At 28.2% G+C, this 17726-nt stretch overlaps 1 protein-coding gene across 1 annotated transcript in view; it reads left to right on the forward strand.

The window, feature by feature from the left end:
- The window catches only part of pav (kinesin family member pavarotti), a 53745-nt gene that overhangs the window by 12432 nt on the left and 23587 nt on the right, over positions 1-17726 (forward strand). The window contains exons 7-14 of the mRNA XM_087161367.1: positions 752-986; positions 2231-2336; positions 2925-3007; positions 3918-4037; positions 5038-5170; positions 6440-6492; positions 10998-11109; positions 15519-15577. Of these exons, the coding sequence (XP_087017493.1) occupies positions 752-986; positions 2231-2336; positions 2925-3007; positions 3918-4037; positions 5038-5170; positions 6440-6492; positions 10998-11109; positions 15519-15577 (901 nt within the window). The remainder of the gene's footprint in view (positions 1-751; positions 987-2230; positions 2337-2924; positions 3008-3917; positions 4038-5037; positions 5171-6439; positions 6493-10997; positions 11110-15518; positions 15578-17726) is intronic.

The raw sequence follows: 17726 nt of genomic DNA on the forward strand, positions 1-17726 counted from the left end.
TTTCAATATTCTGTTTTCGTACATATATATTATTTTTATTTTTTTAAATGGGAGTTGTTATGATAGAGCTGCATTTTTAACAGTGTTTCTGACAGACATTATCTCTTTTAATGTTTTCTAGATTTTTTTTCTTTTCCAGAAAATATTACTTCTAGCTTTAACTTTGTTTTAAGAATTAAAAAGTTATTTTTTTTGTATTTTTCTTCAAACTTTACAACTTTACTTTTTATATAAGTTGAAAACATGGGGAAAATAGTTGTAAGTCGCTTTTTTTTTCTTCGTTTTTTTTAAAAATATCTAATTATCTTTATTCTCTTAAATATTAATATTAAAGTTTTTTTTAATCTTTACTCCATACTAATAATTCATCTAAGTTTTAATTATTTTTAATGACTAACTTATTTCAATATAAAAAATATTTATTAATAATTTTTTTAAAAACCATTCTATATTCGACCAAATATTCTGTATTTGGCTATTCAACGAAATCACTATTTCTTACATCCCTAATTTTGAGCTCTAATATAGAATTGTATGAAACCAAATACTTTATAAATATTCAGGTAGACCAAAAATTTTCTTCAATGCAGTTCAAGCACCAAATACTACATAAACACAATATTTCTTACAAAAATTAATTGTAAAAATAAAATTATTTCAGTAATTTTAGACAAATGTATTTGTTTTAGCATGTATTATATGCTTAAAATATTACTGTGTTTTGAAACTGAAATGTGTACTTTGTTTACAGAAATTTTACTTCAAAACAAATTCGCAAGGATTCTAATAACAATATGTATGTTTATGAGGCTTCTGTAAATGAGGCTAAAACTGTAGATGAGGCTCTGGAACTTTTCATGAAAGGACAAGTCAGAAGGAAAGTTGCCATCACTGCTCTTAACTCTGAGTCAAGTCGAAGCCATAGTGTATTTACCATTCGAGTTGTGCAAGCACCCTTGGATGATTTGGGCCAAAATATTGTAGAGGTAAATAAGATAATAAGATTAATACTTATAATTTTTATTTCTAGCTAATTTTTAAAAGTATTAGCATCCTGCAGTTGGTCTGCATTCATAAACTCATTTAGTGGTTTCACAACTTAAAATTCTCTCACGATTGAGTGAAGTCCGTCTCCAGTGGATCCCTTCTCACGTTAGGGTTCTGGGCAATGATATCGCCGAGACTCTGGCTAAGGAGGGGACAGAAGAAACTTTGAGTCAAAATTCACTCACCTTCATGGAACTGGCATCGAAAAAGAAAAAAGAAGACAATGTTTCCTGGCTCGTACTCCCCAAACATCACTGGTACCAGAGCACCCGTCCAGGAGGCGCACTCAACATTCGGTGCAACCGCAAGAACCAGACGGCACTTACCAGCTGCCACCTTAAGTATCTTTCCTTCGAGGATAGTATTAAAATCTTCCCAAACTGCCCCAGGTGCCACAACATGCAGGCTTCTCCCCAACATATCCTGGACTGGACAAGAGAGACATACTAAATAACCCACTTTTGGTGGCCGACATCCTCCGGGTCATGAATTTTATGGACATTGTTTAGCCCTGCTAATTTTGGGGATAAGAAAGAAGAAGTAGTGGTTTCACATTGATCTTTGTTGGTTGTCGTTAGCATATAAATTTTTGAGTTATGTCGTTTTATCTTTAATATTCAGTTATCTTTTATTTGTTTGAAATAATTTGACTTCTTTCTTTTTCAACCCTTGAGCATTCTACCGTATAATGTTTTAGCTTATAACATTCAGAACAACTATATAAAACATTACTTCTTAGAACAGGCCCCTTTTCAAACAATAAACATTATAAGTTATTTTGATTAGCGTATAAAAATACTAACCTCCCACTAAAATGAGGACTAACTGCAATTTTTTGGCATCACAAGCTTGGGGGGAAAAAATGCTTGTTAAATCTTCTCCATTCCTTGTGATTATAAAATCCAGTATTGCAGATTCTTGTAAAAGGTAAGTTTTTTCTTGAATTTGTCACTATAAAGGTGTGATATGTCTTTAGTATTTATTTTAATTATAAATACTAGTTCAAAAAATTATATTAAATATGAAGCATGTTTGGTATATAAATGGACATCTTGATATCTATTTTTTGTTCCTAATTTTTTTACCTTTGTGTCACTATCACCCCCTGTTTCTATCATATTTCTCTTTGAATAGCTATCGAAGTCCACATATATTATAATACCATAAACATTGCATTTTTTAGGATGATGATAAAGTGATTATTAGTCAACTATCTCTCGTTGATCTGGCTGGCAGTGAACGTGCTCGAAGAACAAATATTGTTAACCACAAGAATAAAAGTGAAGCAGGTAGTCTTTACTTATATATTGAACTTAGTACAGAAGCAAAATTATATAATTTGTATCTTGTTAACAAGTTGTGTGTGTTGTTAACAAAAATATTGCTGTTCATGTTTGATAGATTTATTTCAATTGATTGTGTCATGAATTGTTTCCGATCATTACAGTATATGATTTTTGTTACAAAATAATCATTTATTGTTGTTTTATAAGTTGTGCTTGTTATTTAAAAAAATATTGCTATATATTGTCTTGTACTATGTGATCGTTAAATGGTTTCTGCATATTACAGTATGGCTTCACCACTTAATTCTTGTATCCAGATTAAACAAAATCTAGTGTTTGTTCGCAATTAATTATTTACTAAGTATGACATTTATGGAGTCTGAATGCATTTTTATTTTTGGTAAAAAGGCTTAAAATGAATATGAATGAAAATATCTAGACATAAAGATAAGAAATTTTAAAAAAAATCTGAAACAAATAAAAATTACAGAACCATACAGCTATGCAGCATTGTTTGATTGATTAATCTTATTAACAAATTTTTTAAATGCTGTTGTTCTCCGCTTTTTAAACAAATAACTTTTTATTTAGGTAATATCAATAGTTCTTTGATGCATCTAAGAGCTTGCATTGAAGCATTGCGGAACTCCCAAAAATCCAACGGCTCAACTCAAGTAAGTGGCTGATATAAAATGTTTAGCTCTAAGTTATCGCACTGATGTTTTTATTAATATATGTAATAAATTTAACTTAGAGCTTTTAGGAAAAACCTGTTAAATGATATTTTAATAAATAAAATTAAAAAAAAGAACTAGATTTTCTCAAATTTCAGATCATATGGAAAAATACCATTTATGAATGTATTAAGAAATGTTAAAGTTATATGCAAAACATCTTTTCTCTTTTTTTTATTTTTTATACCACCTTTAAATATTTTGCAGAATAAGTAAATTTTTTATTGTATTGTTGCAACCAGTCATAACCTGTTCGTTAACGTAATGCCATTTGATGTGTTCTCTTCGTATACTTTTTATATATTTTCTAAACATAAACACAGATATGTTAATTTTCAGAAACATATCAATGTCTCTTAACTCTTGTGCATTCTTTCTAAACATTGAAATACTTTTTGAGGCCTAGGTTGCTGTTCCTAAAACTCAAAACTTTATTAAACAATTATAAAATTTAAAAAAAAAAAAAAGCAAAGCATTTAAATATCTATTATTTCAAAAAATAAGAATTGTAAAAATATTTATTTCTTTTGCTTAGCTGAATAATTTTAAGGAACTTCGCATAAATGACACATAATTTTAACTGAATTTGTAAACTAGTGTGAGGTTGATATTGATGTCAAAACTTAAAGTAAATTATGTCCTACATAATAAACAGATATGTTTCGATTTTTGAGAAATGTGTTTAATGTTTCCCCTAATTAAAAATTCATTGTTTTTTGGTTTGTGCTTTGTCTTATACAATGCTTTCAAGTATCTTAGGCCTTTTTATATCTTTTGTTATAACTGTACTTATAAATATATTTAAACACTACTTTTCTCTTTGTTCTAAAATTTTTTTTTTTTCTTTTAGAAAGTTCAGTATAGAGACAGTAAACTAACCCATTTATTTTCAACCTTCTTTGAAGGTGAAGGGAAAATTCGAATGGTGCTGTGTGTAAATCCTAGAGAAGATGATTATATAGAAAATACTGTAAGTTACCCTCTCCTCTTCATTAATATTTATTATTTTTGCTTATTTTAGGGAAGTTTATATTAGGTGAATAAATAAGTTTTATTGAATATATAGTTTTATTCATATATTTTTGAACAGGTTCATATGATTTTTTTTTTTTTTTTACTGTTTCAAAAAAAAAAAATTAATGATTTTGCTATACAATATACTAAATACAATTTTGAAAAAAATAATACATTCAAAAATATATGTGCAAATATTATTTTTGACAACATGTATTTTGATTTAATATTCATCATTATAGTGTTTCTCTTCTGTAATATAACATAAGTATAAGATTTGTTTGGTGAAGCTTTCAAATGCTTGTATGCGTTGACTTTTAACTTACAAGATTTGACAGGTTTTTGTTGAGTAAGTAGTTTAGGACTCTTTCATCAAATATTGCAGTGATTTGGAGGAAAATTGTTTTTTCCATTTTCCTGAATACCAAAACACTTGAGTCGTAAATTTATTGGAGATATTCTCATTTGTGTACTAATCATGTAAATGTATATGTACACACAAATATATATGCAGTGGCTGGGAATTTTACATTTCCAGTTAGCCCTTTTCGTTAATTTTTTAGTTCCTATTTATATATTACGATTAAACTCTATGTTACTTAAAAAATTCAAAAAAAAATATTTTTCATTTATGTTTTAAATTGGTTATGCCAAAATTTGGAGCTCATAATGTATACAATGACTAGAATAATTCATAGCACTAACCATACATATAATTATAAAGCATTAAACTTGCATCATTGTGACAGTGTAACAGGAGTAATGGTTATATTTATCAAAAATATGCAAAATATTATGTGTAAGCCTAAATGCAGTTTCATATTTGTTGCCAGGTTAGGAAAATTATTTTGAAACTGAAATTGCTACCATTATAAACTTAATTGATAAGTTAATTACAAATCACCTTCGTTTAGCTTATTACAATGATTTTACTGTTCTGACTTATCTTTATCTAGCATGTTTTAATGTTTGCTGAGATGACACAAGAGGTTGAGATTGTACGATCTACACCAATAGCCACTCCTCAAGGACGAACTGGACGAGGTAATATGTACCGAGAAGCTGTCAAAAGAGCAATGGAGCATGGCTGTAAGTTTTGATATATTCGAAATTAAATAAATAACTAAGGAAATAAAAAAGTTTTGAAAAAAAATTCAATAATTTTCTTTAAAAAGAAATTTCTGTAAAATTTATTTAATCTATTGATTACTGAAAATTTTAATTTAAACTTTTAGTGTCAGCTAAATATTTTTTAAAAAAAAAAAATTCATCTTAGTTGTTAAAATATACAAATTGTTTTGTAATACTGTAACTAAAAATTTAACTCTATTGTTTGTAATGTGTAATAAAGTTAAGAAAATAGAAACTAAAGATTTATTATATTCTTGGAATTAACACTTTGAAAGCAGCCAATAATGCTGATTTGTATTTTACTTATCCTATGATTTCTCGAACCGATAAAAACTGATTTTGCATGAAATTTAAGTGCTTTTTGACTCTTTCCACTTCTTAATTCAGCCACATTATGTGGAAAACTTAATAGTTACACATGGTCTTACTGCAATAGTTGAATCCATGCTTTCATTCAATATTCTAATGCTTAGTTCATTTATCTTAATCTCAATTATAGAGCAATAGACTTCCTGTCAGGATCAGTGTTTTTTTTTTATTATCATTTTCCTCTTTTTCTAAATTTTCATTAATCATTTTCTGATTTTTCATTATAGTTTTGAGAATTTTTAAAAATATGCATACTGAGAAAAATTTATAATCGTATAATTTTCAAAATGTATAAAAATATGCTGAATGAAACTTTTCCTTTTGATTGATGAAGATTGAAGTTATGTGTTGGTAATTAAGATTTAAGATAAGACGTGGCTTTTTCTGGATTTTCTTCAATTTTTTGCTTTCATATTTTTATTATTTTGTAACATAATCTTATAAAATTATAATTTATTTGAACATTTTTCAAATATGACTGGTTGGTCTATTAATAATATGATTTCTTAACCTTCTTGTTAAGTTGTAAAAACTTGCTAAAAATTATTACTTTATTGCATCAAATTTGTTACTTTTCACTCTAATATTATTATTTTTTATATTCATTCCAGACAAAATAGTTTTCCTAATTATTTTTTTTTTCAATCATATCTCTGAAAGTATTTAATTTAGAAAACTGGAATTAGGTGGTAACTTAGCTTATCTAACGAAGATTTATTTAACTAAGTTCTGTTAATAAGTTCAAGATGTATTTGTGAAATAATATAAAAGTTATGTTCTCTCTCTATGTGTGCAGAACTTCATTTATTTTGTATGTATTTAATAAATAATTAATTAGCTTTGATAAAATATTTTCAGTAACTGTAGCTGAAGTTTTAGCACCAGTGGTCTATAGCCTTCCTGAATTTCCTGTAAGTATAATTACCAAACTTGGTGAAATATTTTAACAGTAATAATAATTTATAACTTGCAGTTTCTGCTCATTTATATTTGTTTGGTTATATAATTATGTAAACACATATTGTTTGTATTATTGAGACACAGGGGTAAATATTTGAAGTTGGAAGAAAAAAGTTTTATTTTTTGAACAATTCTTTTAAAAAAAATTGGCACTTTAAAAATTCATTTATAAGATAAACCAATAATCATAATAAAATTGCGCATGGTGTCAGTTAATGAATTTTAGTGCTTAATCAGTTATGAGATATCTATGTGCTCCATTGTATATATTTCATAGAAAAAGCAGGAATTCAACCAAACAAAATATTTTGTCAAATTTCGCTAAATTGAATTTAGAGCTTCATTTATTGATTTACATTAGCTGATAATTAAAATTACATGTTATCTGAATTAAAATTGCATGACATCATGCTTACATACTATCTGAATAATCTGATATCAGCAAATTCACTTGAAAGTTAATTAGGATACATATACGAAGAAATCTTATATATGTTGATCCTCATTTTATCTAGGTTCTTTTCAATTTTTTTTGGCTGCTTGCTGTTATATATATTCACTTGAGAGAAAGCCTAAAAATTTTATATTAAATTTTTTCTAAATAAAACATTTCATGTAACTCATGCAGAAAGCACACAAACAGGCGCATGTAATTTCAATTACTAATAAATCTTTTTCTATAAACATATGAAACTGAAAACTGTTCTAAGAATCAACTGCAGAATAGGAACTCGGATACTAAATGCCGTAGAGAATTACAGTTCTACGTCTCGAAAATATTCCATATGTAGGTGTAGAGTTAAATTCACTCCACTGGTCTTGTATTAGGTTAAGATTACTGAAGATTCTACGGAATAATTCGCTATTATACTCCTGGAACTTTGAATTATGAATATTTTATTGCTACACACTTTTTTTTTTTTGTTGTAAATTATTTACAAAAACAGGGTTCCCACGGTCCTTGAGAGTCCTTGAAAGTCCTTGAATTTTTTTTGTGCCAAATTTAGGTCCTTGAAAGTGCTTGAAAAACGTCTTAGGTCCTTGAAAAACTTGATAGGTCCTTGAATTTGTCCAATACTGCCAGCGGCCCTTTTTATAAAACACCCGCGGATCTTTCTCGTTCTTTCTGTTTTGTTCCCGAGCTCTCTCGCGTGGTTTTTAACGCCACAGTTTCTAACCGGGCCTAGCGTCTTGGTGTCTGCCAAGCGCGCGGACCACAGCAGACAATCAATGCGTTCGGGGCGAGACTCCACTTCATCTTCCTTCGCATATGCTTAGATCTTCTTTTTTCTTATCGAAACTGCAATACTCTCGAATTTTGTAACAATATGTACCTTGTAGTTTTCAATAAATTTGCCGTTTTACCATCCGCACTTGTCCTTACGTTTGCGTCATTTCAAAACTTTATTGTAAAGTGTATTCGCAAAGGCACGGCTTCGTATTTGTGTTATGTAGTTTAGACTAGTTATACCTGGGAAGTGCTATTTTAATCCCCAATGGATGGATAATCAAGCTTATAAAGAATGGATTTTATCGATGCCCGAAAAGAAGTTCAGAGCCAAGTGCTGATTATGCATGAAGGAGATCGATATCGCAAAAATGGAAGAATCTGCTCTGAAATCACACATGAAAGAAAGGTAAAACAAAAAAGCAGTCTCATGCCCTGAGTTCTCTTTTTCCAAAGACATCAACATCTAATTCATCTGGTGTAAATACTCCTTCAACATCGTGTGCCCCATGTGAAACAGAAACTTTAGTGCCCGAGGTAACATTGTCTTCTTATCTAGTCAAAAGGAATGTGCTTGATGCTGAAATTCTCTGGAATCTGAAGTGCATCACTAGTAATTATTCATGTAACTCCTGTGAAGGGATTAGTAAATTGTTCTCCAAAATGTTTGCTGATAGCTGTATAGCGAGAGAATTTTTTTGTAGTGCCACAAGGTAAGCCTATTTAGGCTCCTTTGGATCGACACTATACTTCAAAGGGATTCTTATAAATGAGCTGAAGAATGTTGATTGCTACACTGTACTCTTTGATGAGACGTTAAATCAGTCTCTACAATCTAAGCAGATGGACATTATGGTAAGGAATTGATAATAAAGTTTGCACTAAGTATCTTACCTCCCAATTTATGGATCATGGAACTGCAGAAAATATTTTGTCCTCTTTTTACAAATGCATGGATGATGGTTAAAAGCTCTCTAAAATACTTCAATTATCCATGGATGGACCCTATGTCAATTGGAAATTCTATTAGAAGCTTCAGTGTGAATTAAAAGAGAAATATTCCCACCAGGTCATATTCATTGGCAGTTGTGGATTACACATAATGAATAATGCTTTTAAACATGGTGAAAATGGGATATGTTCCTTCTAATTTTTATTTTCAGAGAGAATTGTTGCTGCATAACATTTAGAGAAGGTTGTGTAAATTATGGATGAATAATTTCAGAAACGATGTTTAATAGAGGAGAGGAGGGGGTTATGGAATAGTCATGGAATATGGAATACCTAAGATTTAGCTCTGTCTTTCATGCAACCTTCACATGGAAATACACAGGATTAAAGGATTTCACCATTAACATCTCATTACCATTAGTTATAGATTGTGCTGAAAATGATTTTGTGAATTAATATGTAAAACCAGTAGGGTTGTTTTTAAAAAAAATATAAATTTTAGTCCATAATACATATACTCTCTTCTCTCTATATAGGCAAAGCATTTAGGTATTATATTTGAAATTAATTATTGCCACAACAGGCATTGTTGCTTCTAGTAAAATAGAAGAAAATAATTTTTAAAATTGGTCTTAGATTAAGGTCCTTGAAAATTTTGTTGAGGTCCTTGAGAAGTCCTGGAAAGTCCTTGAATTTCAATCTCATCATAGAGTGGGAACCCTGAAAAAGCAGAGTTTAGTTGAATGTTTCGTTTATAAAAACATTAGAGTAAGTTTCCAAATAAAAAGATTTTGTACTGAAAGACTTTTTCATGGCTTTCTCTGTTTTTCCACAAACATAGTAAAAAATAGTAGTTTCTGCCAAAAATCCAGTCCTGGTTGGAAAGATTAAATTTTTCAAAAATTAAAAACGTATATTACAGGGTGGCCACCCACCTGGAAAACCTGGAATTATCAGGGAATTTTTTTATACTGGAAAAAACCTGGAAATATCAGGGAAATTTGGATAAAAACCTGGAAAAATCAGGGAATTTTAAAGAAAAGATGGAAATTTTTTCTTTGATAATTTTTTTAATTTCACTTTTTTAAATTATTTACTAATTTTCTTAATTTAAATTATTTCATCCATTATATTCACTTTTTTTAACGGAAATGTATCGCCAAACAGTTGAAATATCATCAATTTAGCTATACTTTGCTTGCATCAAAATTTGCTCCATTACAGCTGTTAAACTAGAATGTCACATAAAATTCTCCTACTGTTGCTAAACGAATGCAGAGACCTTTGACCGCTATGGGACTGTGCAATTTAGGAAAGATTCTGGTGTAGGTGGAAAAAGATTTAGGATATTAGCTTCTATTTTTAAATGCTGTCTTTGGGCTGAATCCATTTATGGCTCAAGTTTGTTCCGATGCTTTGGTGTTAATTTTTTTTTTCTATTTTGACAAAATGTTTTTGTATTTTTAACTTTATAAAATTCTCCAAAAATTAGTTGGTTATAATTTGATAATAGATTTTATATTGCACTCTTTTTCTGAAATTTTTTCTACTCCCATTCAAGGAAATCTGTGAATTATTTTTTCTCTGCAAGCCAACCAATCACACATTTTTTTACCATCGCTGACAGCAATGTTTGTCGATAAATCGTTACAATTGTTGCATTAATGCTAATTTTTTCTATTTCATTTTAACCTTTTATAACATATTTTTAAAAAATGGTTTTTTTAAGAACCAACTATATATTAATATTTAATTTTACTCTTTTGTTGGTCAATATTTTGTACCAAAACATTTGAAAAATAAATAAAAAATCTTGCCAAATTGTCAAAATAACATTTTGAATAAAATATTTTATAATATAGACACTTTTCTTGTACACATCCTACACTTAATAAGAAAAAAGAAACGAAAACCTGGAAATTTTAAGATTTTTATCTGGAAAACCTGGAAAAATCAGGGAAATTTGAAATCTGATTTGAGTGGCCACCCTGTATTACTTTCTACTCCTAAAAATGTCTTTAATTGTGTGGTGTTTTGTCTTTAAGGAATCCTATTGTTCATGAACAATACTGTAGGTGCAAAACTGTGAAGCCACTATAAATTGTTGTTTGAATGCTTTTCTTTTTTTACTTAAGGTGAACCAGTTTTCATAACTAAAAGCACATTAATTAACAGTTTTAAAGTGTCTTTTTGTTTCTGCTCCAGAAAACTTTTTTTTATTCCAATGTAGGTTAGCATTGTTTAATGAGACTTAGAAAATGTATCTTTTTTCCTTAGGTTGACTTATTGGAGAATTCAGATGATGAAGAATCATGTGATATGTTGCTGCAGTTTCTTGATGAATATATAGCTCGCAAAGTGGGTTACTGGCAAGATGTACATCGAAGGCGTGAGTAGCTAAAGTTTTTTAAAAAAGCAATGAAATCAATACAGTTATTAAATTATTATTTGTTTTATTGTTATCGTTTGTAGAAATTGCATCAGTAATTCAAACTCTAACTGAAAGACAAAGGGTGCACAACCTTTTTCAGTAAAGAGTCACTTGTATAGCAGGTTAACTAACGAAAGGTCGTATGTATATTTAGTCATGTTAGTGACAAATATGATAATTTTTATGTAAACATTAGTATTCTAAGAACTTAATTTTTTGTGAGTAAACTTGGTAGTGTATTTGTAAAAAATTAAATGCTTTTAATCATTAGAATTTATCCTAAAAGAGTAGAAAACATGATTTTTAATTTTTTTCTTCCTTTTTGTCAATAGTTGATTTATTAAAAAAAGAAAAAGAAAAAAATTATATATCTGTATATAAATATTGGAAAATAGAAAGATATATTCTAACAAGAAAAAAAATAATGCTCATGAAAGAACAGTTAAAAAAATAAATAATATATATGTATTTTAATAAGTAATAGAAAATCAAATTAAATTATATAAAATTTAAAAGGTTTAATTAAAAATTAAAACAAAAACATTATAGTACAGAATAAGATTCTATATTTATTTCGTATTATACTGTTTCTTGAATTCTTGAGATTTTTTATGAATTTTAAACAGGATTACAGGCTACGGAATTTTAAAATTAAATTACAAACAGTAAGCAGTGTAGAAATTTGAGTTTCTCTCCACTTTTCTCATTTTTTTATTGTTGCAATAGCATCTATATATATATTTCTCTTACACGGCGACAAAAAAAAGACTCATTACAACTCCCCGAATGGCAACGCTAGAAAATCGACCAATTATTGCCGCTAAAAATGTCACATGCCAAATCTAGCTGAGAAGGCTCAACATATAGCGCTTTTAAAAACGGAAACTGAAATAACCAGAGAGAGCATAAGCTAGGCAGAAGTGAGTTGTCTTTGTCGACAGATCTCTATTTTAGTATTTTGTCGAAAGTGCTTTTTTTCACAAATTTATATATTACGAATTTATTTGACGATTTTTGATTTATATCACTAATTTATTTGTTTATGCAGGTTTTTCCATTGCAATTCACTTACTTCAATTTTTAATAGACTTAATCATAGTCAAAATTTGAACCTTTTTAAAGAGATATTTTTAGAAATTTTATCTTAAGATTTTATACTATAGCACATTTCTAATAGGTTTAACGAATTACATGTCATTTATTTGAATTCAAATTTATTTTAATGACTTAGTATTTACTAGAAAGATGAAATTTTAAAAAAAAAAAAAAAGTTATATAGATTTGAATGATTGTTTTGAATTCTTAGAATTTTGTGCATTTGCAGTGTACCTAAGTTAGAAGCGAGCGAAGCAAACCATATAAGTTTGCGTAGCAATTTTCGGGGGTTGGTGAACGTTAGCGAGCAGGGGGCGCAGCCCACTAGTTGTAATAAAATATTTGATTTCTAAATACCAGGTGCAAATGCATAACGCTAACTATCGAGAAAACAAGGAGGAAATAATTTACATTTATGATGAAATATGCACAATTAATAACTTGTATGTCATAATAACATAATTAAAATAGCAGGATCATCAATTTCATGCAAAGGAGCATCAGAATAATTGCAACAAAAACAATCACTTCTGTTTATGAAGAAATAAAGACAAATAAAGTGTGTTTATAAGTAGTTATTTAAGTACATGATTTAAAGTTCGCATGTCATAATAAAAATCAAATTTTTTAAAAACCTGAGGTGATGTATTGTAAAAACTGCTGATAAATCTGCAAAAATTAAATGCACAAGTTTTAAATTATGTGCAATTTAAAACTTGTGTGTTGTAATAATATTGTAGTAAAATCACATTTAATTGTAAAATGTTCTAAATTACATGGAAAAGTGTAACAATAACTGCCTTTTAAAAATCATTTAGATTTACGGTAAAATTGGCACAAATTAAACATGTCAAAAAGTGATAAATTAAATGCTCGAATCAAAAAGAATTCATGAGTTTTAATATCTTAATTAATGTATTAGAATTTAAAAAACCTCATGGAAATTGCAGGGTGGCAATCCTCTGGAAAACCTGGAATTATCAGGGAATTTTTTTTAAACTGGAAAAAACCTGGAAATATCAGGGAAATTTGGATAAAAGCCTGGAAAAATCAGGGAATGTTAAAGAAAAGCTGGAAATTTTTTTCTTGGATAATTTTTTTAATTTCACTTATTTAAATTATTTACTAATTTTCTTAATTGAAATTATTTCATCCATTATACCCACTTTTTTTAAACAGAAACGTATCACCAAACAGTTGAAATATCATCAACTTAGCGATGCTTTGCTTGCATCAAAATTTGCTCCATTACAGCTCTGTTAAACTAGAATGTAACATAAAATGCTACCACGGTTGCTAAACGAATGTAGAAATCTTTGATCGCTGTGGGACTGTGCAATTTAGGAAAGATTCTGGTGGAGGTGGAAAAAGGGATTAGGATATTAATACCCGAATTACAATGAATTGTAATATCTTAATTAATGTATTGGAATTTTAAAAGCCTCATGGAATTTGCAAGTTATAAATACTAATAAAATGATAGAATCTTCACTTGAATTCATGATAAAATTGGCAACAATAAAACAAATCAGAAAGCAACTGCTTCAATTTGAAATTCACATATCGTAATCTCGTATTAAAAATAATGACTTTTTTAAGCCATTTTATGTTTTGGTTTTTAAAATAATTTTAAATCAATTCAAATTAATATTATAAAATATAGAATTCGCTAACACTCAAAAACATCATTCTTAAAAATATAAAAGTTGGCAGTTAGCAATTTTTTAATTTTTAACATAAATGATGTTAGGCATTATACATGTCTTGTTTTATTAGGCTAGCAGTTGCTCACCTATGTGTTTCTTTGACGGCGAGTGCTTGTAATTAATCGATAAAGTAATTAAAGTGAAGCAATTTTTAATTTTGTGTGTATTATAATTTAAGTATCTCTATTCAAAATTTGAATTTATCAGAAGCTGTGTGTATAATCCTTTAAACTGTCTTTTATATCGTTTCTGGACCGCAGGTCGTGGACGGTCCGCAGATTATTTATAATAAGAAGTAATATGAGTTTATTTATATTTAAACAAATTTAAGTTTTCATTGTAATTTTTCATGTTTTTGATTTAAAGAGAGTGTAAACAATTCAAAATAAACTAGTCAAAAAATTTTATGTTCCACAATTTTGTATATGTAAAAATAATGCCACTTGTCCAAATTACTAACCTTACCAGTCTGCGATAAAGCATTGAAAAATTTTAATGGCCCATTGAGTAAATCAGGTTGAAAAACACTGATTTATATCATTCTGTTATATTGTAGTTTTTAGTGCTGATTGAATGTGACTCATGATTGTGAAAATTTTATTTTTTGAATTTTCACTGCATAACCATATCCAGCTTTTGTGACTTAATCTAAACATTCATCTAAATCCAAAAAATATCTTATTATTTACTATATAATTGTAAGCTGTTTATTAAAGCTTGTTGATTAAGGAAATGTGTTTTTTTTTTAAAAGTTAGTTAGTAACCATTAGATAGTATCAGGGTTGGCAAGATTTTGCCGCAGGTGGAAAAAACCATGGTAAATACCGGTAAAAACCGTCCTGGCATAAACAGATTTTTGTCAAGCAAATTGGCAAAATGTGGCAAAAACCTATATTTTCCAAGATGAGAGGACAAAAACACATTTTTGATGCAAAATTATTCCTAAAGTTGAAATATATACTATAAATATAAATAATTACAAAAATTAACAAAATTATTATTCCATAATTAAATCATAATGTAATAATATATCATTTTAGTAGTTTAAAACATTATTGATTGAAAAGTTTGTGATTATTCTCTTTTTTCCAGTGAAATGAACTTATTTTAAATTAATATAACTATAATTTAAAGCATAAAATATCTATCAACATGTGTAGTTAATTATTGTACAAATAATAATTTTTTATAATAAATAATAATATTATACAAATAATATTTATTTATCTGTAAAAAAGCATTTACTTAAGGATTCTAAAATGAAAAGAGGTCAAAAACTTTCAATCTTTTAAAAATTATTACCCTTATATTAATTATTAATATGTTAAAAATAATTTTTTCTTGTAATGTATCAAAATTATTGTTCCTTATGATTGATTTAAATTTGTTTCAAGTATTTTGTAATAATATTTAATCAGCAATTTAAATAATTTGGTTTTTGCCGGTTTTTACCAGTTTTTGCCGGTTTTTACCAGGTTTTTGCCACTGTCCTGGCAAAAACCCCTTTTTGCCAGCAAAAACTCCAACCCTGGATAGTATGTAATATCGATGTATGTATATTTTTAGAGGCCGATTTTAGAAGCCGCTTAACTGAAATCGATAAAGAAAATGCCAATTTGAGAAATGTAAGTATATTGATTCACTTCATATTATATAATTAGCTTAACAAGTTAATTTATTTTATAACATCCTCGATAGGGATTTGTCAGAAGTGCTTTTTATTACTTAGTCTACTTAGTTATGCCTTACTTCTACCACATTTTTATAATGTAGTAGTCATGCCATTTACTATAAATGTTTTATGATTTCTATGAATTTTTGTTCACACCCCTCTATTTGATTACGCAGAGTTTTTGAATAAAAATACTTCCTTAATATTTAGTAATTTTTTCATCAATGAATTTTCTTATAGCCAGTTTTATTTTTATTTATTTCTTTTACTTCTACTGACAATTATTAAGAAATCAAATTCAAACCAATCTTTCTGCCTTTTCTAAAATTTAAATATTTAATCTTTATGTAATTAAATATAATAAAAACCTAAATATCAAAAATTAATGTGGCTGGAATTTTTTAAAGTCAATTTAAACTAAAATTCTTTTCTCTTGCAGGAAATTAATTCTTTTAATCTAATAATATCTAATTTAAATGCCCTATTTGTCTGCTTGAGTTATATTTCTGCTGATTATTAATTTTTGCAGGGTATCCGCGTACCTGGAAAGTCATGAAAAATCATGGAAAGTCATGAATTTCAGTATTGAACAAAATTTGTCATGAAAAGTCATGATTTTTGCTGTTTTTTTGAAAAAAATCATGGAAAGTCATGGATTTTGGTATTCCAGTGTTGCAAGTACTGCGCCAATTGTGGAAACCTGGGCCTATATGCTCCAAATTGAAGTAGTAGGCTTAAATTGCCCCGATCTGAGCCAAAAGGGATATTTTCCCCTGGGTATCGCCAAGTCACAATTTTGCGGCAACCAAGCTACTGCTATGTGATGGGTTGCTCTGGATTCAGTGGGAAGGATTCTTGCACTCTCATGTACAACTCAGCTTCATTTTACAAGATATTCTCAATTTCAGGTTTCATTTTCCACTCTCTGAAATGGAACCGAAACTTCCCAGGAATTTTCGGGGACCGACTAAACATTGCCAAAGTTTAATAGCAAACGAAAATTTTATTTCTCTTGTTTAATTTTATTGTTATTGAAGTGCCATCGTCTTCGTCAATGGCAAGCTTATGGCCTTCTTGCTCTATTCTATTTATAGAATAGTACTCATGATCTTGGAATTAACTTGGGGACCATTCACTAAGTACATATTTTCATGTTGATCCTCAGAGCAGTCAAGAATCAAAAAGCTTCATAACCTCAAAATTTCCATCTCCCTTTTATTCATTTAATTTAATAAAGATAAAAATTGAGTTTCTTAAGTGTAAATTTTTTCTGAGGGACCATCCACTAATTGCATATTGTTTTTAAACATTTATTACTTTTTTTTACTAATATTTTTTTTTATACTTATTGCATTTTATTATAGCTTCAATACTCATTGAATTTGCATTTAAAAATTATTTTTTTTAATCATTTCATTAATGAAATACTGTACTGGGTAACCAATTTTAGTTTTAAAAAAAATTAGGGGTCATTCACTAATTTACATTTGTAATATAAATTTATTAAAGTTTGCTTAATTCTTTACATATTTTTATAAATTCCGTATGATCAATATTAATCTTGTTAATGTTTTATTGAATATACTATTATAAATAACATTTTTTTAAATTTTAAGAAAAATATACTCAATAACGTTAAATAATAGTTAAATTCATTAGAGTTTTAAATTACCTTTTACAGAATTAAATAAAGTAATTATTAATTTAAAAAATAGTATGAGCCACTCAATATTGAATTTATTTAAATTGCTTTTGCCAAAAGCTCCTTTTTAAGTAATATTTCACCTATATTAAATAAATGTTTATGTTTTTTCCAAACTGAGACACCATTGATTCACTTGCTGTATTATAAAATGGTGTCTCTAGTTTAAGCATTGTTAGGGCGTTTTTTAAAAGAGTTCTGCTTTTCTTAGTTTGACAGGAAAGGACTTAAAATCTTTGGATGTAGAAAACGCAGAAATTTGGCAAAATTCAAATTTAATAGATGTTGGACTAGATACCACAAATACGATGACATCATTATCTTCTTCAGTAAGAAATTCTATGTATTTAGGTGCCAGGTCTATGGCACATGCAAAAAAGTTATTAAAAGCATTGCCTCT

The sequence above is a fragment of the Parasteatoda tepidariorum genome, chromosome 4 (genome assembly GCF_982258835.1).
Source record: "Parasteatoda tepidariorum strain Cologne lab strain chromosome 4, Ptep-v5.0, whole genome shotgun sequence".
Classification (NCBI taxonomy): Eukaryota; Metazoa; Arthropoda; class Arachnida; order Araneae; family Theridiidae; genus Parasteatoda; species Parasteatoda tepidariorum.